The following is a 22,902-nucleotide window of genomic DNA, read 5'->3' on the forward strand; positions in this document are numbered from 1 at the left end:
TGGAGTTCTCCAGGAACTTTCCAACTGAGGTTACTTTTTAGGGTCTTAATGATTTAAAGTGGGTTGGAGGGGGATGGGAATAAGTTCATTCCGACAGCTACTAACTCGTTCTTCTGGAGAGTTATTTCAACAAATTGAGTACCCAAGTAGTTTTGGGAAGAAAAAAACTGAGCAGCTGAAGAGGCTGCTCTTCTTCTGACAGCAGAGGTGCAATGGTATTTTGAATGGGATAGAATCTGAGAGTCTATCATTACTCTTGGATTGAAAGCAAAATAAGTTAATGTGGAAAGAATCAATTGTCATTAGAAAATATTCTTTCTGATCTGTGGTGTTGCAGGAACTGGACTTTCTCCTTACTGTCTTTTGTGTTAGCACAACTTCACCTATAGTCATCTTCCATCCATTACAATATGGGAACAAATTGTCAAATCTTGACCTGATGGAATGCATCCTAAATAGAAACATTTTACCGATTCACTCTGATGAACACTCTGCAGAGAGAAATATCTCATCCCAGGCCAGTGTATTTTGAAAACGTTGGATCCTCAGCCAGTTAATTCATTTGCACAGGTTGTAATCAAATTGAGAAGTAGAATAGAATTCTTTCCCTCCACACACAGCAGATAACATTATGGATTAGAAATTTGTCTCTGACATATTAGATCAGCCACCCATTGTACACAGCACTTGATATTCAGTTCCATTACGACCTGTAAATTAAATATTGGGGCTGTATACAATGAACAACTGATTCGATATGTCCTGTTTTGTGCCATTGTCTGAGATGAATTTCTAGCCCTATAAGTCTGTTGAATGTTAGATTTCTGAGGAAGAGAATAAAGATTTAGTTATTCCACCTGTTGAGATTTGAAGATTCTTCAGAATATCCGCATAATTAAAGTAATGCTGACTCCATTTACAAAGGTACAACTCATGCCAAGATGGTGAATTAAAAGTAATTTGCCTTTTATGTAGAAAACATAAAATAGCCAAGCATTTCTTGACACTTCATTGCAGGAGACAAGAAAGGGAATGACAAGGGAATCTTTGCTCTTCAGAGGCTGTTTGCATTTTCCTTTGTATTACTTTGTGATGTCTTTGTGTTTACAATGGTAACTAACCATGATTGTCATCAAATCTGAATGCCTCAGACTATCATTAAAAATCCAACAAATTTATTTGATAGTTTGGTGGTGTATATAGTTATTAGGCCTCACCCAAATTCACACTAACTTCTGTTGCACTCAATTTAATCTTTCTATTCTACTACAACAAAGTCCCTATCTCCTTTGGTCCAATCATGTGACAAACCAGTCAAATTGTGTGGCAGGTTACCCCCAGTGTCTGTAGAAACCTAATGAGTTGTATATGCACATTTGTGTTACGCAAAGTGCAGCAGTGGCAATTTTAAAAGAAAAAAACTTAAGCGCACCTGATGAGATGGCCAGGACAGCTAAAACAGCAAAAAACTGGAGCAGCACAATGGAAAAAGGTAACCTGGGGGAGTCAACCTTCCACCTGCTGAATGGGGGCTGGTACCCAGGTTCCCTAGAGTCATAGAGGTTTACAGCATGGAAACAGGCCCTTCGGCCCAACTTGTCCATGCCACCCTTATTTATTTTTTTAAACCCCTAAGCTAATCCCAATTGCCCGCATTTGGCCCATATCCCTCTATACCCATGTAACTATCTAAATGCTTTTTAAAAGATAACACTGTACCCGCCTCTGCTACTACCTCTGGCAGCTTGTTCCAGACACTCACCACCCTCTTTGTGAAAAAATTGCCCCTCTGGACACTTTTGTATCTCTCCCCTCTCACCTTAAACCTATGCCCTCTAGTTTTAGACTCTCCTACCTTTGGGAAAATATATTGACTATCTACCTGTCTATGCCCCTCATTATTTTATAGATCTCTGAGGTCACCTCTTAGCCTCCTACGCTCCAGAGAAAAAAGTCCCAGTCTATTCAGCCTCTCCTTATAACTCAATCCATCAAGTCCCGGTAGCATCTTAGTAAATCTTTTCTGCACTCTTTCTAGTTTAATAATATCCTTTCTATAATAGGGTGACCAGAATTGCACACAGTATTCCAAGTGTGGCCTTCCCAATGTCTTGTACAACTTCAACAAGACGTCCCAACTCCTGTATTCAATGTTCTGACCAATGAAACCAAGCATGCCGAATGCCGCCTTCACCACTCTGTCCACCTGTGACTCCACTTTCAAGGAGCTATGAACATGTACCCCTAGATCTTTGTTCTGTAACTCTCCCCAATGCCCTACCATTAACTGAGTAAGTCCTGCCTTGGTTCAATCTACCAAAATGCATTACCTTGCATTTGTCTAAATAAAACTCCATCTGCCATTCGTCAGCCCACTGGCCCAATTGATCAAGATCCCGCTGCAATTGGAGATAACCTTCCTCACTGTCCACCATGCCACCAATCTTGGTGTCATCTGCAAACTTACTGACCATGCCTCCTATATTCTCATCCAAATCATTAATATAAATGACAAATAACAGGGGCCCAGCACTGATCCCTGAGGCACACTGCTGGTCACAGGCCTCCAGTTTGAAAAACAACTCTCTACAACCACCCTCTGACTTCTTTCAAGAAGCCAATTTTGTATCCATTTAGATACCCCACCCTGGATCCCGTGAGAGGATCAGTGCAGGATCATCAAATAGAATCCCTACAGTCCAGAAGGAGGCCATTAGGCCCATTGAGTCTGCACTGACCACATTCCCACCCAGGCCCTATCCCCGTAGCCCCATATTTATCCTGCTAATCCCCCTGACACTCGGGTCAATTTAGCATGATCAATCCACCTAACCCGCACATCTTTGGACTGTGGGAAGAAACCAGAGCACCCGGAGAAAACCCATGCAGATACGGGGAGAATGTGCAAACTCCACACAGACAGTGACCCGAGGCCAGAATTGAACCTGGGTCCCTGGCGCTATGAGGCAGCAGTGTTGGCCACTGTGCCATCGTGCCGTCCAGTAAGAGGACTTGATGTATGTGGAGTAGATACAAAGATATTCCATGTAAACCAAGGGCTCAATAGAACAGAACAATATAGCACAGGGACAGGTCCTTCAGCCTACGAGGTTGTGCCAAACATGATGCCAAATTAAACTAATCTCTTCTGCCTGCCCTTGGTCCATATCTCTCTATTGCTTGCATATTCATGTGCTTATCTAAAAGCCCGTTAAACACCCTTATCATATCTGCCTCCACCACCATCCCTGGAAATGCGTTCCAGACACCTATCGCTTTTTGTGTAAAAAAAAAACTTGCCCCTCACATCTCCTTTGAACTTTCCCCCTCTCACCTTAAGTGCATGCACCCTAGTATTAGACATTTCAACTCTGGGAAAATGATTCCGACTGTCAACCCTATCTATGCCTCTCATAATTTTATAGATTTCTATCAGGTCTCCCCTCAGCCTCCGTCGCTCCAGAGAAAACAACCCTAGTTTGTCCAGCCTCTCCTTCAAGCTCATACCATCTAATCCAGGCAGCATCCTGGTAGACCTCTTCTGCACCCTCCACAAAGCCTCCTCATCCTTCCTGTAATGTGGAGACCAAGCGTGGTCTAACCAAAGTTTTATAGATGCAATTTTTAAAAAAAAAATCATCTTTTCAAAGAATCAAAAAGACTAAACTAATGATGGCATTATGTTTGTGCATGTGTACATAATATTTAGAAAAAGTATTTTCCCCTCTCTGTTCATTGTGGAAAAGGAATGTGTTTCAAGCTTGCTATCTTTCCCAATATGAATTTATTGCTTCACGGTCATTCCCAATGATGCTGATGTGAACTGCTTCCAGGTCCCTGGCAATAGCACCTTGTAGTCATTGGGAGATACTGTTGTGAATATCTAGTTCATAATCTATGGGTTTTAGAATATAACTTTTAGGAATTAAAGTTTTAACTATAGATAAATCTGATTGACAAGCCAATGAACAACCCCAAAGTAAATGCAATTCAAACAAATTTGGAGTTAATCACAGTTAAAAACTAACCTGTGTTTATCTTGCATTTCTCATCAAATAAGCTTGTATGTTTTTGGGATTATGTTGGTATTCTGCGTAGGTAAGCAAAGATGTGTGCCTGCGTGTGCAGGGTTAATTAAGCAGGGGGAAGGTTACTAGAGACAGGTTGTCTGTGAGGGCTGAGAGATAAAAGATTAAAAATGTTAGGTTGATGCATTAGTAATGAGAAGTCATGGTGAGTTTGCATAAACAAATTGGATCTAAAATTTACATTGTGAGATAAGTTGGAAACTTAAGGTAGTATCGTCTCAGAAACTGGCAATGTTTTTGGGTGGGAAAGCAGCATTTAGCCTGCCGAAAGCAATGGAAGCTTTTTCCATCATATTTGGAAGCACTTGGTGAAAAGAATTTGCAGGTGTGGGTTCCATGCCATATCGCTGCGGGCAGCCACTGATTAACCTGTCCTGCTCTTACCTCTGTTTCTATTATCCAGATGCGATATTTAAAGGCTGCCCCTGTGCACAGTTAGCATACTTTGGAGATAATACATTTAGTTCCCTCTTCCAAATCATTAATAATGTGAATAGTTGGGGTCCTAGCATTGATCCCTGTGGAACCCCACTAGAACTGACTGCCATCCAGTGCTACAAGAGGATGAATGTTCTTCTCCATTCAACCAGGATAAGTCTCCCTTATGACTTACAACACAAACTCTGAGACCCATCACACCTCTACAGGGATCAATGCCAGCTCGAGGGATAACACAATTCTCCCCCAATGTCTTCATCTCCCCTACAGATCACGTCCTCTTCACCTTCCTGGTCCCACTCGCCATTTGCGCATGCCTGGCTTCCTTATCTATAAAGTAAATAAAATAAAGTTTATTTATTAGTCACAAGTAAGACTTACGTTAACACTGCAATGAAGTTACTGTGAAATTCCCCCAGTCGCCACACTCCAGCGCCTGTTCAGTTCAATGCACCTAACCAGCGTGTCTTATAAACTGTGGGAGGAAACCAGAGCACTCGGAGGAAACCCACGCAGACATGGGAAGAATGTGCAAGCTCCACACACACTGACCCAAGCCAGGAATCTAATCCAGATTCCTGGTGCTGTGGGGCAGGAATTTCACCCACTGCCACCGTGCTACCCTCTACTCTGGCATGTGTTCTGCTTGCACCTCTCCATCTGTCTTCATGCAGGACAAGCTGGCTCAGAAGTGGGAGAGATCCCAGACTGGTGGAGGGGTCTCTCCCTCTTGTTGTGATATGGCATGGTACCCATAGCCTCAGTCCGATCGCCTTCATACTGAGGTGATTGTGCCAACAGGCCAATGCACCAAGGCCACTGCTGTTGAGGTAATGGCTGCCATGCAGATTTTGATCCAAGACTTCTGTCCTGCACTGCTGCACTCCATGGCAGAGGCACTTGCTGGTTTCCACCGGTGTCTACGCCGGAGGGATGGAGGGATTGAGCTCACTCCAGCTGCCCCTCCCTCTCAAACAGACAACCAAGGGCCCTCAGACATCCATAGGTCATCACATGCAACAGGGTGCAGCAGTCAGCAGGTTTCCTCCACCTCCACTGTGGATATTTGGGATGCACCAAAACGTAACAGCTGAGTAAGGAAGGTTAAGAAGTTGTAGTTGCACTGTGTCAGTACGGGTGTTAATCACCTCTGTATAATGTTCACGATTGTAAATAAACCTCGACTATTTTCATCTTTTCTATGGCTCCTTGTAATGATGAGCCGTGTTGCTGTCAGTCTGAAGTGAAAACTTGATTCCTGCACAAGGTAAAGGCAAAGTTCTCAGTCCAAGACTTCTTCATCCTGTGCTTTGTTCAACTTTCCCAGCATTTAGATGGTGTTCCTTCACAGTGACTGAGGTACATGCATAACTGATGTATTCAATGGGAATTATAATGACTGTTAGAATGTACTGGGCTGGCAACATAGTTCAGTCAATCTCTGCTGTGCTCTCTGCACCTTTAGGATGCAGCTAGCGCAGCATCCCATCAGCCGCCGGTGACAGTGATCCTCAAGGGTTTAGCCCATGAAGAGTGCTGCAAGATCAGGAGAGATTAAATTTTCTCCATTGCTTCACCACGTTATGACCCTGGTCATTGAGAGCAAACGCGCTGCCATCAGCAGGAGTCAGACATTTACAGAACCTCTGAGGATCTATGCACTTGCCCCCACGGCAAGTTGTACCATCCTCCTGGAATGGAGGGACTATGGACATCCGCTGGGTCTCCATGACAGGAAGCTTATCACGGGGGGTATATGTGCTGCCATCAGTCAGACTTGAGTGCAATTCTCACAGGTGCAATGTGAAATTAATGGGGTGACTCCACTGGATACCATCATCCCTCGTGTTGTCCCCATGAATCTAGTGGCAATCAGTGTATCCTGAGATTGTCTGCCTCATTTGGACATCACCATGGCCTCATGGCCAACATTATCGCCCTCGAGGACTTCTCTGCTTCTTTCCCTTTGATATCCTCCTCATTGGAGGAGACGCGCTGCACCTCCATCTCCTCCTTGGGCTGTTCCAACCCCCCCACTCCTCTGACTACGTGGAACCTTTAGCCCCTGCTGACTCCTGACCTCCACCCTTGCCCCATCATAGTGAGGCCTGTGCCCCAGGCTTCTCTTCCCTTCTGTCTCTCCAGCCCTGGGGCACCACACCAGAAATTAGCCTCAAATATGCTGCTGTTCAGACTTGCCTGTGACCCCATCCACCCTAAAGATCATACTGCTGTGGGTGCCTTATTTGACGTAGAGGTATACTGTTGGGCAGAGGGGACGATCAGATCTTGTATTTATACTACCAGGAAACACGTCTAAGGTCTGAGACCAATTCGCGTGCGTGTGCATACTGGTGTGTGTTACATGCTGCTGAGAAGCTGTGAGGAAATGTTGGCGCAATCGTGATGTGTGGGGATTGTTCTATAAGACTGTTTTAACAGTCCAACTTTAATCCTGTGTGCTTAAGTTTTTCTTTTTCAGTAGACCACTTAGTTTTTAAAATTCTAAAGTTGTTACTGGAGTTCCAAGGTTTTGAGGTCAGTAGATCTTCTCATTTTCACAATTTTAAAAAAAAACATTTGATTAGTGAGAAAACCTCACTCTTGGGCCTGGTGTGCTCAGCAATAACATCTGCTGTGATCATAACAGTCATGGGTAGAGTTGTGAAAACAATAAACATTAACAGGTTTTCTATCTTAGCATAGTAGAGCCAGGATGTCTACCCTTCAATAAAGGTTTAAATTTTGAATGTAGTTCCTGGATCAAAAGAAAATAAATCCAGATTTTAAACAAGAGAGTTTGTTAACAGGACCAACAATTCTTTGAGAGGAGTTTGTTCCACTGACAATATAAATTCATTATATAGGTTATAGAATGAAAAGTGTAGCATTTGTTTACTTTTCTGTTTGAGAGCATCAAAGAACATGCCACATCACAATGGAGTAGGTGAAAGTTTTCTTTGTTTAATTTATCTGTGTGCGCTTGCTAACAGAAACAGACTGTTCAGTTTGGGTTTTGTGAGGGAAAACAGCTGAAAGATTTGCTCTAAGCTTGTGACAGAAAGCAGTCAGTTTGAATAGTTACTTTAGAAAGAGCTATACAGAAGCTGTGGACACAAATTGATAAAACGTTCTATGTTGGTCCAAGGCTAGAACAAAGAGCTAAAGAGTCCATAGTCACAAGGTATTTAAAGGAATCTGGGGGATCGCTCAGCCAAAAAGTAACGGAAGTATGCTCATGTAATTGGTACCTCAAGAAATAGCTGGAAAATTAAGGAGAAGTAAATTCCAGAGGGCTGTGGCATACCTTTTGGGTTGGTCCCAGGAAAAGTGATTGAACTGTCAAGATTTCATAAGCTAAGGGAATTCTTGGTGGGGGCGGGGGAGTAAAAGTAGAACTGAATTTGTAGCACAAGTCTTTATATGCTATATTGTTAAGTTAGCAGTGCTCACTTCAATTTCTCTTTTAAACAAAAACATTTCATTGTATATATCTTGTGACATTACATTATTCAGTTAGTTAATTGCTGGGTGTTCAAATTCTGTCCCTAATTATTAACGGTCCCTTTATGGATTGTAACAAGATGGAGACTTTTAAAAACATTCCTGTATCTCACCTGAATGCACGGCAAGTTCAGTGTTGGCTATGTGGGAGTTGTGGGTATTGACCCTAACTCTGAATGGCATGGTGTTTTAGACCATAAATTTGCCATTTGTATCAAGTCAGTGTATACTGAAAGGAGGGAAAATCACAAGCTTGCGCATTGCTACGTGACTGGTTCAGGCAGCAGTGGTATAGGTTCAGAGGTTAGTTCTTGGGCTACAGTTAGCGAATGGCCTGGTAATATCAGGAAATGGGAACGAGAAAATAAGTTTGAAGAAATATGCTCACCAGAAGCATTCAGAGTTACGCTAAAATGTTGTTCGTGGATATACAGGATGAAAGTACTATATTGGAAGAGTATCTTTTGTAGGATCACAAAACCATAGAAACTAATTGCAACAAAACATTCAAGCTCATTGCATTCAAACTGCTTTGATTTTCTTTTAGACTCTGATGACTGATCGATCACGTCTCCAAGAACTGCAACAGAAGCTGAACCTGCAAAGACTTGTGGCCTATATAATGCTGATCATCTACAACATGATGGGAGCAACCATTTCAGGCCTACCTGAGTTTGCTGACAAATTAAAGCGAGTTATTGTGGTCTTACTTGAGGGCATGCATGACAAGTGAGTTTGATTTTATTTTTATTTTCCTCATACTAGTGTAGTATTTGCTTTTGAAATCAATGAGCTACTAAAATTAAAGGTATGCTCCTTGATCAACAACTAATGGATCGTGCCAGGCTAAAGGGTGTGTGCCTTGGTCAGTCGTGGCCCATGTCAGGGATGTGAACCTGCTTATGCACTATTGAATTAAAATTCTCAGATGGCTACCTACAGTATTTAGATGTGGTGGCACAGTAGCCTCATAGTGCCAGGGACCTGGGTTCAATACCAGCCTCAGGTGACTGTGTGCGTGCGTGTGCGCAGTTTGCACATTCTCCTCGTGTGTGCATTGGTTTCCTCCCACACTCCAAAGATGTGCAGGTTAGGTGGATTGGCCATGCTAAAATGCCCCTTTATGTCCCAAGATGTATAGGTTATGGGGATTAGCAGGTTAAAAGCAAGAGGTTATTGGGATAGGTCTGGGTAAGATGCTCTGTCAGAGAGTCGGTGCAGACTCAACGGGCCAAATGGCCTCCTGCACTGTAGGGTTTCTATGTTTAGGTTCTTGATATTTTTTTTAAATCCCAAATGCAAGACATCTGGGCTGGAGTGGGTAGGTTACTGTAAACTTGCATTGCTGCCTATGAGGAAAGTATGATTCATATGCAGTGCTTTTAATAAATAAACTATATATTATGACACTGGACTATTCCTTCAGTAAATATTACATTCCAAAGTGTTTTCCATTTCTTAGAATCATTAAGCATAGAAGGAAGCCATTCAACCCATCACGTCTTCGAAGAGATGTTCCTACTCCCCTGTTCTTTTCCCATATTTGTATAAATTTCTCAAGTGGATATCTAATTCCTTTTTAATGTTTTTATATTGAATCTGCTTCCATCACTTGAAATAAAGTATTTCAGAGCATAACAATTTGATTACCAACTCTCTCTTGGCAGTTGGCAGTTTCCCCTAGAAAAGCCCCTCAGAATTATTACTACTTCTATTAAATCTCCTCTTAACATTCTCTTCTTCAAGAATAATCTTGGTTTCTCCAGTCTCTCTCCTTATAACTAAAAATCCTTGTGCCTTTCTTGTAAATCTTTTCAGCTTCTTCAAGGCCCTGACATAGTTCCCAAAGTTTATGGCACCCAGAACTGGACAGTACTCTGGCTAAGGCCTAGTCAGTGATTTATAAATGTAAACCATAACTTCCATAGTTTTAAATATTTAAGCTCCAAAAAAGTTGCAAACTACTATGCATGGTGCATTTATTTATAAAAACTTTTTTTTCAAATAAAGCATTATTCTAAATATATACATGTCTTGGACATGTTAAAAACACCTGATAATTATTCAGAAGTGTTCTTGTAGCTCCATAGATTGAATGTATCATATGATTATCGAGCAACAGAGAACACTGTGGTTCCAGGTACATTATCTGGTCTGCTACTTTAGCTAGCTAATCTTGGCTATGGTTGCATTGAATGCGCCACTGTTGACCTCCATGCCCAAAGTTTGAGGGATAATAATTTGAGATTCCAGCTTCTGAAGCTTGACCACTCTCCTGTTGAAATTGCATGTGTGTGGATATCTGTAATGTAAAAATGGGCTTGCATAATGACCCCTAAATCAGTATTTATTGTACAGTTTTGGATGAAAAGATGCCAGATGGCTGAAAGTAATCACTAATTAATATGATTAAAAACTATGATTTTTTTTTTGAAACCTGAACATGAACAACTTTAAATTACCAGCGTAAGCAAGCTGTTAGATCATTAAATGTCTATAATTTGTTTGTTCAAATAGTGTCAGTCTGGTCATTGCTCCTGCATAGTAAACCATGACCTGAGTATAGGGTTTGCGATCCTGGTACTTTAATACTCTTTTTCTCAGTCTTCCAAAGACTGAGCTGCCACAATGGAAGCAATGATGAATTCCACCTTCTGTTGTGAGAATTTGTCAAGAGGAGGCTCCCATGTCACAGAAAATGGTCCATATTTTCCAGAATCATAATCAATTGAGGTAGGTGCTCTGCTGTGAAGCTGGTTGGAAGAGAACCTTAGTTTTCAGGGTGTGTAGTGAAAGACCCACTTTCTCAAATATTTCGGAGGAGGGTTAGCCATGACCTGAGGTTAATTTTCTGTGTGAGCGTGCACACAAGCATCATCTGCATACTGAAGCTCTGTGTTCTCCGAATTCCCTGTGCTCTTATGTGCTTTGGAGACTTTGGTGACCTATAACAGGCACCTTAAAGCTCTGGAGAGGTACCATCAGTGGTGATTTCACAAGATCCTCCCAATCCGATGGCATGAAAGGCAGTCTAACAACAGCACCTTTTCCAAGCCAACTTGCCCAGCATCAAGGTACTAATTACTTAAAACAGCTGTGCTGAATGGTACGGGTCATTTATATATCTGACACCAGTCTCCTCAAGCAATTTCTCCGCTCAGAACTCGGTCGTAGTAGGAGGCTCCCAAGAGGACAGCAGAAATGCTTTAGGGATGTCCTCGAAGGATTCCTGAAGAGGTTAAACATACCCATCACTTGTGGAAGACCTGGGCTTGTGACCAACCAAAATGGAGAAGGCTTATTTGGGAAGGCACTGAAAACATCGAGGCACTTTGTCGTAAACATACGGTGGCAAAATTGAGGCTTCAGAGGGAGCACAAACCAAGCAACACTTGTTCCATGTGTGTCACTCTGCAGATTGCTCATTAGACTCATCACCCATCTCACAACTAATTGAACCAGATTGTAAGTTCCAGATCCTTGATCCGGAGGGACTTCCTAATAAGAAGGCAATGACTCTGGTTATCAGTAGCCCTGCACTTTTAGATAGATAAAATCCACTTTAGCCTTCTTTAGAGTGCTGAAAACGCTGCTTAAATTCTTGATATTATTTACATGTTTTTTCTTTGTATAATTTATCACTCACTCATTTTTTACAAAACTTGAAAGGAATCTCTCACCGTAGGTATGAAGAACGTGTCCGCCATGGCTCAGTAGTTTGCACTCTTGCCTCAAACAGTTGTGGATTCAAGTCCCACTCCGGAGACTTGGGCAGCAAAGTCCCATGCTATGTTTTGGATCGTATGTTAAACTGAGGCTCTATACCTGCCATCTCTCAGGTTCACATGGCAGTATTTTGAATAAGAACAGGGGAGTTATTCCCAGTGTCCTGACCAACAACACTAACGACAAATTACCTGAACATTGTCATTTTTGCTGTTTGTGAGATCCTACTGAGCACAAATTGCTGAAGTTCCTACGTTACAACAGTGACTACCTTTCTACAAGAACTTAATTGGCTGTAAAATAATACATTGCAATGCCCTGGAATTGAGAAAGATACTACATAAAAATCTTTTTTAAAAATTCTTTTTCCCCTAATAATTGCCTTTTAAAATAATTTGCATTCAGTTTACAACTTTTTAAACATCCAAATGCAAATAATTTAAACCTGATTTGCTAGAATGACAGTCCAGGGAACAACTCACAGATCTATAGGATACTACTGCATAGAGGGAGACCATTCAGCCAGTGGCAACTCGTTGGTAGAGCTGTCCAATTATACTCCACCCCCGCTCTGTCTCCATAGCTGTTTAAACTATTTCCCAACCAAGTATTTATCCAATTCTCTTTGAATTTTACAATTCAATGGGCGGCACGGTAGCACAGTGGTTAGCACTGCTGCTTCACAGCTCCAGGGTCCCGGGTTCGATTCTCGGCTCGGGTCACTGTCTGTGTGGAGTTTGCACATTCTCCTCGTGTCTGCGTGGGTTTCCTCCGGGTGCTCCGGTTTCCTCCCACAGTCCAAAGATGTGCAGGTTAGGTTGATTGGCCAGGTTAAAAATTGCCCCTTAGAGTTCTGAGATGCGTAGGTTAGCGGGATTAGCAGGTAAATATGTGGGGGTAGGGCCTGGGTGGGATTGTGGTCAGTGCAGACTCGATGGGCCGAATGGCCTCCTTCTGCACTGTAGGGTTTCTATGATTCTATGAATTGAATCTACTTCCAGCACCCTTTCAAATAATGCATTCCAGATCACAAAACATGCTTTGTTTAAAAAATAAAATAAAACAAATGATTCAAACATTTGAGCTTGAAAATTGAGGAAATGTGACCAATTTGATTTTTCTCTCATCATTCTGGGTCGTACACTACTTGCAGCTCACAGCTGACTATGCTTTTGAGTTGTCTGTGGGGAAGTGCACAGCAGTGGTGAGGGCATGGCTTCATCCCCATTAGCTGCCTGTTCATGTCCTTGTTGTTACAGAATGAGTGTGATCAATATCTCAGTATAAGAGTGTGCAGGTTTAATTTCCCTTGAGCTGTTGTGTCTCAATATGTTATCTTCCAACAAACTGAACCATCACACTGCTGGGAAATTATCCCATCTGAATTTTTCTTCTTAATTGGTACTTAACATTATGAAATATTGAAAAATTGGCATCTATCTCTATCCTGCTTTAAATATTTAGTATGACTGAAGTAAACTGAAATGTAACAATTAAGTCTGTAAAACAGATCTGGGTTTGTAATAAAATGCCCCCATGATTAAATGCAGTGTATTATTTCCTGTACAACTTTATGGGTGAAGAGATGGTGAATTTGGTAACTGAGGATACATATATACTACCATCGTGGAGTTGGAATCTGGACTCCACTGGTGAGAGAATCCCTAAGGGAGAGCACTTGGGTATGACAGCACTATTATTTAACATAGTGTATGATGCTGAAACTAATTTACAAAGGGTTCCTTGGGCTTGCTATGGACTTCATTTTTTTTCAAATGCACTTCTTAACCATTATCATTTTAAATGCTGCAAGGCACTGAATTTCTGCACATAAGGATATCTTCCGGACAGGAGTATCAGTTTAAACAAGATGATTTCATCAGTTACAATCGACCAAGGATGACAAATTAAAACTCCTGTATCTGTTATACTCTCTACAAATCCTGACAAGTGTCGCACCACTTGTGTCGCCCTCTTCCCCATATTGTATCCATATTTATAATGGGAATTGCTTATGTAAACCTGTCACAATGTAGTTGCACCTTCCTGGACATGTTGTTTAGTAGCACTCTTGTCTCCATTTAAAGAAACTATGCTTTAACCAGCTTTTTCGATCAGCCTTCCAAATTGCTTATATGTTTTGCTATTATTTTAAAAATCAAAGTGTTATATAAAAATAAAGACCAAATATTGGCTTGCTCTGCTCCAGTTATTTTATAAATCTTTGACTGAAGACTACATTTTGGTCTGGCTCACTGTATGGAACATTAATGTACCAAATACTAACCTGTCTATTCTTTCTTTTTATTGGTTATACTGTGAAGAAATTTCAATATTGAAGAAACACTTAAGACCATAAGTGTAAAGGTTTGTTCTGAAATAAACCAATCCTTGACTGAAAGGGGTTACCCTGTGCTTAATAACGAAAATCAGACCAATCTCACAGGACAGATCTGCAGCATTGCGGAAGAGAGCAACCCTGTCCGTACCCTGATCAGTAAGTACTAAAAATTAGCTGTGCTTGTGTGCTTAAATTTTTTGCTCCATTACCTGGCATAAATATGAAGATTTTTCTGGAAAATTTTATTCTCCAGCCTAATAGTGTCCAAGAGTTTAGTTGAAAGTCGACGTGATAACCAAAGCAAACACATTTTTGCAATCAGGAAAGGTGAATTCCAAACAAACTTCTGACATTAAAACAATTTCATACTTAACCCATTGTTGTTTAGGGACTGTCAGATGACAGTAAATCATAATTTAGCAAGGTGTAATAGCCGGTTCAACAGATCAAAATAATCAGGAAATAGTTTAGCACCATTTTCCTGATATTCTTGGTGGTTGCTCGTGGTAAGTTGGGATGGTGTGATGGTGGAGACAGTGCAAAGTTTGACGCTCAACTCAGAATTTACAAAAAATATAACTGATTCACTTCTATGACTCCAGCCCCATAGACCCGAGCAAAATGGATGCTTGAATTTCATGCTGTGTCTAGATCTCCTGGCAGGATGAGTACCATCCACAATAGCCAAACTTTTGCAATGCAAAAAAGGGGGATTAGCTGCAGTAATTTCATGATTTCAAAGACTGCTGTCCAACGAGTGTTTACACTATTAGAAACTCTGAAGAGTGGGGAAACAAGTTAGAGCTGGAGGATTTCATTCATGTTTGGGGAAAATAACTATAGTAGCAAGTAGGTGCCCATCAAAAAGTGAAGGGGAATGGAAAATGATAACAATTTGAGCCCCCTAGAGTTTTGACTTTGGATGAAGAGGGGGGAGAAAACAATTGGTCAGTATTATCACTCGTAAGAGTCAATCTTTGTGCTTGGTGGCCAGGTTCAACCGATACCAACTGCATTCTAGTGGATTTGTGATGGCTGAATCACTGGGGACTCTTTTTCAGAAGTCTTTGAGGGATGAGACAATCCAAATTTTTTTCGCACTCCACCTGTCACGTTTCTGTCCACTGGACTCTAACTTTCCTCCAAGATGCCTGCCTCTCCATGACTTAAGGGCCTTCCTTCGTGCTCGCCCTTGATCTCCAGGGTTCTCACCCCCACCTTCACTCCCAGGAACCATGTTGATGTTCCCAACATCCTTGTCCTTGGTTGGACCCAGCGCTTCCAATCTTATCTCCCAGCCTGTTCACAGGCAAATGTGTGTTCTGTACTCTGATTCCTACACTCCTAAGGACTGCCACACTTCTCTATACTGGACCATGCCAACTTGGTATTCACCCTTGTCAAGGACAGAAGATCGCTGAACATTTTCCAGCACAATATCCATGCACGGCACATTATGTCAACGCCCACTGACCTCAGTAGTAACTTCTGCCCAGGCCGCCTTGGTTTGGTGGGGTGGCCTCCTCTTGCCATCCCACAGCATAAGTATATCCCGCTCTCCATGAGAGCACACAGGCATGAAGCCTGACTGCCCAACTGCATTGCCCTCCTGCCTCCTCCCAGGTGCTGCTGGAGAGCTCCCTGTACATCCTCTGAAGTTTCCTGCAGTCTGCCACTTTTAAACCTCCTGCTGGGTCCCCATTGGATCCAGACCCGTGTCCAGGTATGTTTCACACTGACCAGCCCTTAATTGGCCAGTCAGCGTGATATTGCGTTTTTTCGGTCAGGCTTGGAAGGGAGTGGAAAATGCCACTTTTGTTCACACCTGTGCGTGCCCGACATGTAAAGTTCAGGTTGATGTAAACTTGCATATTTTGCATAATAACTATTGGGCTTGATTTTAATCTGTACCTAGTCAGTGAATGCAAATTGTGGCTCCGACATGACTTTCAATATGGTACAACCTTCTGTACTCCCTTGATATTCAAGATGAATGTTTGGATTAATTTTCAGATAACCGGATTGAACAGTACATAAGAAGCTTGCTCAGCGTTCCAAATCTGCAAAAGACGGTTTCAGTTGTTCCAGGAGGTCTTGCACCCATTCAAGCCGAACTAGAGGAGATTGGATCCCAGTATGTTTGTATAATTAAATACAACATTCAGGTGTATGGGCCATTTTACTCTGGTATTTTGCGAAAACTGCTGTTCAACAATCTAACATCAGCAGGTACATCACATTCTACTTGAATGAAGAAGGTTAATAAAAGGGAGCACACATAATCTGGCTTGTCGTGGTTTTTTTGTAGTGTTTTTTTTTGTATTGCATCTTTGGATGTTGACTGTATATCATAGTCTGCTCATCACTTAAATGCAGTTTGATAATTGCAAATATATAAACGTTTACTGTGTTGCAAAGCCAGCCAGTTATATCATATGAACTTATTTAATGACATTTGAAGCTAAATTTGTACATTGTATTTTTACTAAATAATTGCGGCCACACTAGAATTTTTAAAAATTAGCCGTAAGTTTTAATTTGTGCCCTGATTTTAAAGATAAACGTTAACAGGATTATAAAATTGTTTTAGTATTTTTCTATTAAGTGAGAATCAAAACATTTGTCTTTTTTTAAAAAAAGTACATTAATACTTTTATATATGATGCCAACCTCCAGAAATAGTTTGCAAAGACTGAAAATAAACAGTTTGGTTTAATGACTAAAGCAAGAATCCCCAATCCAATTGGGGAAAGAACTTAAAATATCTGCACCAACTCGTTGTGCAAGTTGAATTTATTCATTGGTCCTCAACATTTTGCTGTTCACTTTTCTGTATTTGGGGTTTAATGGTGCTTAAGGAGCAGTCCATGGACATTATGATCAGTTGAAACTTGAAGGTAGCTTCAAAGTAATTTTGATTTTCAAATGTAGTACTAATTGTTTGTTGTATTCTTTAAATGTATTTACCTGTGTGTTTAATTTGGGCTTGTTGCATAAACCTTTATTCTGTAAATGCAATTTATGGTTCCACTTGCTTGGAACAGGACCTGTAATGCCAATTTACAATATGTAGTTAGTGCACACCCTTGCTGTAGATGTATTTCCCTCATTACAGGAGATGGAGCTGTACATTTTTAAAAATTTGCTTCGCATGATGCATAAGCTTAGTGTTGCACAACTGTATTTGTTAATCTTGTCATTTGTATTGCAGGCTGCTGACTGCAAAACTGGTGCTAAGTTTATTGTTAATCGACATGAGCAGTCTATTAAGTCAAACACTTGTATTTTTTGCATTTTAGAGTAGTAGGTTTGGACCCAATAACCAGGAAATTTTAAGTATGCAAGTACTTTTTGGTAGGAACTAAACTTGAGTAACATTGGCTGTTGTTCATCTATGGCTTTTCTTCATTAACTTTCCTGACCAATGTAAATGTGTGTTCATCACTCCCTGTTGTCACCACTCCCCATACCTCCACTGAATACCTGTAGTTCATTTGTTATGTAGTCTTTAAGTTTTCGGTCGTGGGCAGGAGATTCATATATACTGTATTCAAAGTTTTTTAAAAGTTGCGACTCCATTTAATATCCACCTATATTCACAGGATAGAATAGATTTTCATCTTCATTACCTAGAAATTAAGCATCAACTTGATGGCATGCAGTGAAGAAAATTAGACTGCATGGTTATACTGCAGCAACTTAATATAAATAAAATAAATTTAAGTAAAAGATGGAATCCGTTATGGGCATTCAATTATACCCACACTTTTTTTTCTCCTCTATCCCATGTGCAAATATTAACCTAAATATATCCCATTATTTCTTGGACTGGATGGAATTAAAATTAGCCCTCAACTTGATAATATGTCTAGCTTTTATTTTTGTGAAAAATAAATAACAGAAATGGCTGCAGTTATACTTTTGTTTATCAGACCCCAAATTCAACTCGAAAGAGGCCAATTCCCCCCTCCTCCCCAACAGATTTATACATTACTGGTATTCATTTCAAGGCTGAGGTAGTAACAAAATGAATTTAAATTGGTAAGATGGATACCTGGAAATGAAATTTAAGACTTGTTCAATGCCAATCTGAAGGACGTCAGTAGAGGAAAGAGAGCTGATAAGTCTGTCAAATTGAGAACAACAAAAATAAAGAAGAATTTCCAAAAATGGATGGGAAATGATGGTGCTGTTGTACTATTTGCTATAACATCTCAATGCTTCATTATTGTTAGTAGGACTGATAACTGTATAAAAATGAGATTATATCCAAGTATGAAGTTTTATATTTAATAAAAGTTTTAAATGAATCTGTTTTAAGATCTATATTTCATTATCTTGAAAGTTTTCTCATTTCAAATATAGGCAAACCAGGGAACACCTGATAACTTATGAATTTCATGACATCTGCATCACACTTTAAAAATTGTATAAATATAAACCTTTCATAATACTACATCCTAAATGACTTTGTAGCTAATGAAGTATTGTCATGTTGTAATGTAGTATTGCATACTGCAGGGTCCCACAGCAATGTGTTAATCACCAGATAATCTGTGTGATGTTGATTGAGGGATAAATATAGGCCAAGATGCTGTGAATAATTCCCTTGCTCTTCCAAGAAGTGCCATGTTCTTTGACATTCACCTGAGAGATGGCACATGGGCCACAGGTTAACATTTCATCCAAATGGCGGCACTTCCAACAGTGCCGCACTCCCTCAGGTACTGCACTGGAGAATCAGTGTTGACATATGTGCTTGCGATTTGAAACCATAACCTTTTGATTCTCGGGCAAGAATGCTACCAGCTGAGCCCAGGCTAAGATTAATCGGCTAACTGTGGCTAAACCTCTGCTAATAACATTTGGTTGTTAAGAGGTAAGGATCCACAAGGTGACAGTTTTTATGAGTTGATGTATCTAATCTATCTCTTCACATAAGACCTTAAGATATAGGAGCAGAATTATGCCACTTGGACCATCGAATCTGCTCTGCCATTATTTCATGGCTGATATTTTCCTCATCCCAGTAACCCCTGATCCCCTTATTAATCAAGAACCTATCTATCTCTGTCTTAAAGACACTCGATGACCTGGTCTCCACAGCCTTCTGCAGCAAAGAGTTCCACAGATTCACCACTCTCTGGCTGAAGAAATTCCTCCTCATCTCCGTTTTAAAGAATCATACCTTTAGCCTGAGGTTGTGCCCTCTGGTTCTAGATTTTCTTACTAGTGGAAACGTCCTCTCCCCATCCATTCTGTCCATGCCTTGCAGTATCCTGTAAGTTTCAATAAGATCCCGATCCGCCCCCCCCCTCATCCTTCTAAACTCCCACTAGTACAGATCCAGAGGCCTCAACCATTCCTCATATGACAAGCTTTTCATTCCAGAGATCATTCTTGTGAATCTCCTCTGAACCCTTTCCAAGGCCAGCACATCCTTCCTTAGATACGGGGCCCAAAACTGCTCTCAATACTCCAAATGGGGTCTGACCAGAACCTTTATACAGCCTCAGAAGTACATCCCTGCTCTTGTATTCTAACCCTCTCGATATGAATGCTAACATTGCATTTGCCTTCCTAACTGTCGACTGAACCTGCACGTTGCACCACGAAATAGAAAGGGCATGTCAGAAAGGCAAGGTCACAGTGATCATGGGGGATTTCAATATGCAGGTGGACTGGGTAAATAATGTTGCCAGTGGACCCAAAGAAAGGGAATTCATTGAATGTTTACAGGATGGCTTTTTGGAACAGCTTGTGATGGAGCCCACGAGGGAACAGGCTATTCTGGACTTAGTGTTATGTAATGAGCCAGACGTGATAAAAGATCTTAAAGTAAGGGAACACTTAGGAAGCAGTGATCATAATATGGTAGAATTCAGTCTGCAATTTGAAAGAAGGAAGGCAGAATCAGATGTGAAGGTTCTACAGTTAAATAAAGGTAATTACAGGCGCATGAGGGAGGAACTGACAAAAATCGACTGGAAGCAGAGCCCAGTGGGAAAGACAGTAGAACAGCAATGGCAGGAGTTTCTGGGAGTAATTGAGGACACAGTGCAGAAGTTCATCCCAAACAAAAGAGAGGTTATCAGAGGGGGGATTAGGCAGCCATGGCTGACAAAGGAAGTCAGGGAATGCATCAAGGCAAAAGAGAGAGCCTATAATGTGGCAAAGAGTAGTGAGAAGTCAGAAGATTGGGAAGGCTATAAAAACAAACAGAGGATAACAAAGAGAGAAATAAGGAAGGAGAGGATCAAATATGAAGGTAGGCTAGCCAGTAACATTAGGAATGATAGTAAAAGTTTCTTTAAATACATTAAAAACAAACGGGAGGCAAAAGTAGACATTGGGCCGCTCCAAAATGACGCTGGTAATCTAGTGATGGGAGACAAGGAAATAGCTGAGGAACTTAAGTACTTTGCGTCAGTCTTCACAGTAGAAGACATGAGTAATATCCCAACAATTCAGGAAAGTCAGGGGGCAGAGTTGAATATGGTTGCCATCACAAAGGAGAAAGTGCTAGAGAAACTAAAAGGTCTGAAAATTGATAAATCTCCGGGCCCAGATGGGCTACATCCTAGAGTTCTAAAGGAGATAGCTGAAGAACTAGTGGAGGCGTTAGTTATGATCTTTCAAAAGTCACTGGAGTCAGGGAAAGTCCCAGAGGATTGGAAAATCGCTGTTGTAACCCCACTGTTCAAGAAGGGAACAAGAAAAAAGATGGAAAATTATAGGCCAATTAGCCTAACCTCAGTTGGCAAAATTCTAGAATCCATCGTTAAGGATGAGATTTCTAAATTCTTGGAAGTGCAGGGTCGGATTAGGACAAGTCAGCATGGATTTAGTAAGGGGAGGTCGTGCCTGACAAACCTGTTAGAGTTCTTTGAAGAGATAACAAATAGGTTAGACCAAGGAGAGCCAATGGATGTTATCTATCTTGACTTCCAAAAGGCCTTTGACAAGGTGCCTCACGGGAGACTGCTGAGTAAAATAAGGGCCCATGGTATTCGAGGCAAGGTACTAACATGGATTGACGATTGGCTGTCAGACAGAAGGCAGAGAGTTGGGATAAAAGGTTCTTTCTCAGAATGGCAACCGGTGACAAGTGGTGTCCTGCAGGGTTCAGTGTTGGGGCCACAGCTGTTCTCTTTATATATTAACGATCTAGATGACGGGACTGGGGGCATTCTGGCCAAGTTTGCCGATGATACAAAGATAGGTGGAGGGGCAGGTAGTATTGAGGAGGTGGGGAGGCTGCAGAAAGATTTAGACAGTTTAGGAGAGTGGTCCAAGAAGTGGCTGATGAAATTCAACGTGGGCAAGTGCGAGGTCTTGCACTTTGGAAAAAAGAATAGAGGCATGGACTATTTTCTAAACGGTGACAAAATTCATAATGCTAAAGTGCAAAGGGACTTGGGAGTCCTAGTCCAGGATTCTCTAAAGGTAAACTTGCAGGTTGAGTCCGTAATTAAGAAAGCAAATGTAATGTTGTCATTTATCTCAAGAGGCTTGGAATACAAAAGCAGGGATGTACTTCTGAGGCTTTATAAAGCACTGGTTAGGCCCCATTTGGAGTACTGTGAGCAATTTTGGGCCCCACACCTCAGGAAGGACATACTGGCACTGGAGCGGGTCCAGCGGAGATTCACACGGATGATCCCAGGAATGGTAGGCCTGACATACGATGAACGTCTGAGGATCGTGGGATTATATTCATTGGAGTTTAGGAGGTTGAGGGGAGATCTAATAGAAACTTACAAGATAATGAACGGCTTAGATAGGATGGACGTAGGGAAGTTGTTTCCATTAGCAGGGGCGACTAGGACGCGGGGGCACAGCCTTAGAATAAAAGGGAGTCACTTTAGAACAGAGATGAGGAGAAATTTCTTCAGCCAGAGAGTGGTAGGTCTGTGGAATTCATTGCCACAGAGGGCTGTGGAGGCCGAGACGTTGAGCGTCTTCAAGACAGAAATTGATAAATTCTTGATTTCTCGAGGAATTAAGGGCTATGGGGAGAGAGCGGGTAAATGGAGTTGAAATCAACCATGATTGAATGGTGGAGTGGACTCGATGGGCCGAATGGCCTTACTTCCGCTCCTATGTCTTATGGTCTTATGGTTAACCCTAAGAGAATCCTGAACAATGACTCCCAAGTCACTTTGTGTTTGATTTCCTAAGCATTTTCCCACTTAGAAAATAGTCTATGCCTCCTTCCAAAGTGCATAACCTCTCACTTTTCCACATTGTATTCCATCTGCCACTGCTTTGCCCACTCTCCTAACCTGTCCAAGTCCTTCTGCAGCCCCCCTACTTCCTCAAGACAAAGAAACAACATACGCAAGCCAGCTGTGCAAGATTACTTATCATGATGAATGTGAAAGTATTATTAAATTTGAAGTTACTCATATTGAAATGATTTTTTAGCAATAGAGATGGAAGACATATGATTGTGTATCAATAGGAGAGCGCACATACAGAGGGGTGGCACAGTGGTTAGCACTGTTGCCTCTCTGTGCTAAGGACCCAAATTCGATTCCTGGCTTGAGTCACTGTCTGTGTGGAGTTTGCACATTTTCTCCGTGTCTGCATGGGTTTTCTCCAGGTGCTCCAGTTTCCTCCCACAGTCCAAAGATGTGCAGGTTAGGTGAATTGGCCATGCTAAATTCTCCCTCTGTGTTCCCGAACAGGCACCGGAGTATGGCGACTAGGGGATTTGCACAGTAACTTCATTGCAATGTTAATGTCAGCTGACTTGTGACTAATAAATAAACTTTAACATAGTCAAGGAAAGCCTCAAATTAT

General features: G+C 41.4%; 1 protein-coding gene across 5 annotated transcripts in view; it reads left to right on the forward strand.

Moving 5' to 3' along the window:
- Positions 1-18,843, forward strand: part of tcp11l2 (t-complex 11, testis-specific-like 2) — a 38,994-nt gene extending 20,151 nt beyond the window's left edge. For 2 of the 5 annotated variants that reach the window (XM_078235464.1, XM_078235463.1), the window contains 3 exons: positions 8,578-8,759; positions 14,081-14,253; positions 16,111-18,843. In XM_078235464.1, coding sequence (XP_078091590.1) covers positions 8,578-8,759; positions 14,081-14,253; positions 16,111-16,346 — 591 coding nt within the window. In that variant the 3' untranslated portion in view covers positions 16,347-18,843. Of the gene's footprint in view, positions 1-8,577; positions 8,760-14,066; positions 14,254-16,110 lie in introns of those variants that run through there. The other 3 variants (XR_013500169.1, XM_078235462.1, XM_078235465.1) reach the window with 3 other exon arrangements.
- The last annotated feature ends 4,059 nt before the right edge of the window (positions 18,844-22,902 follow it).

The sequence above is a fragment of the Mustelus asterias genome, chromosome 19, assembly GCF_964213995.1.
Source record: "Mustelus asterias chromosome 19, sMusAst1.hap1.1, whole genome shotgun sequence".
Classification (NCBI taxonomy): Eukaryota; Metazoa; Chordata; class Chondrichthyes; order Carcharhiniformes; family Triakidae; genus Mustelus; species Mustelus asterias.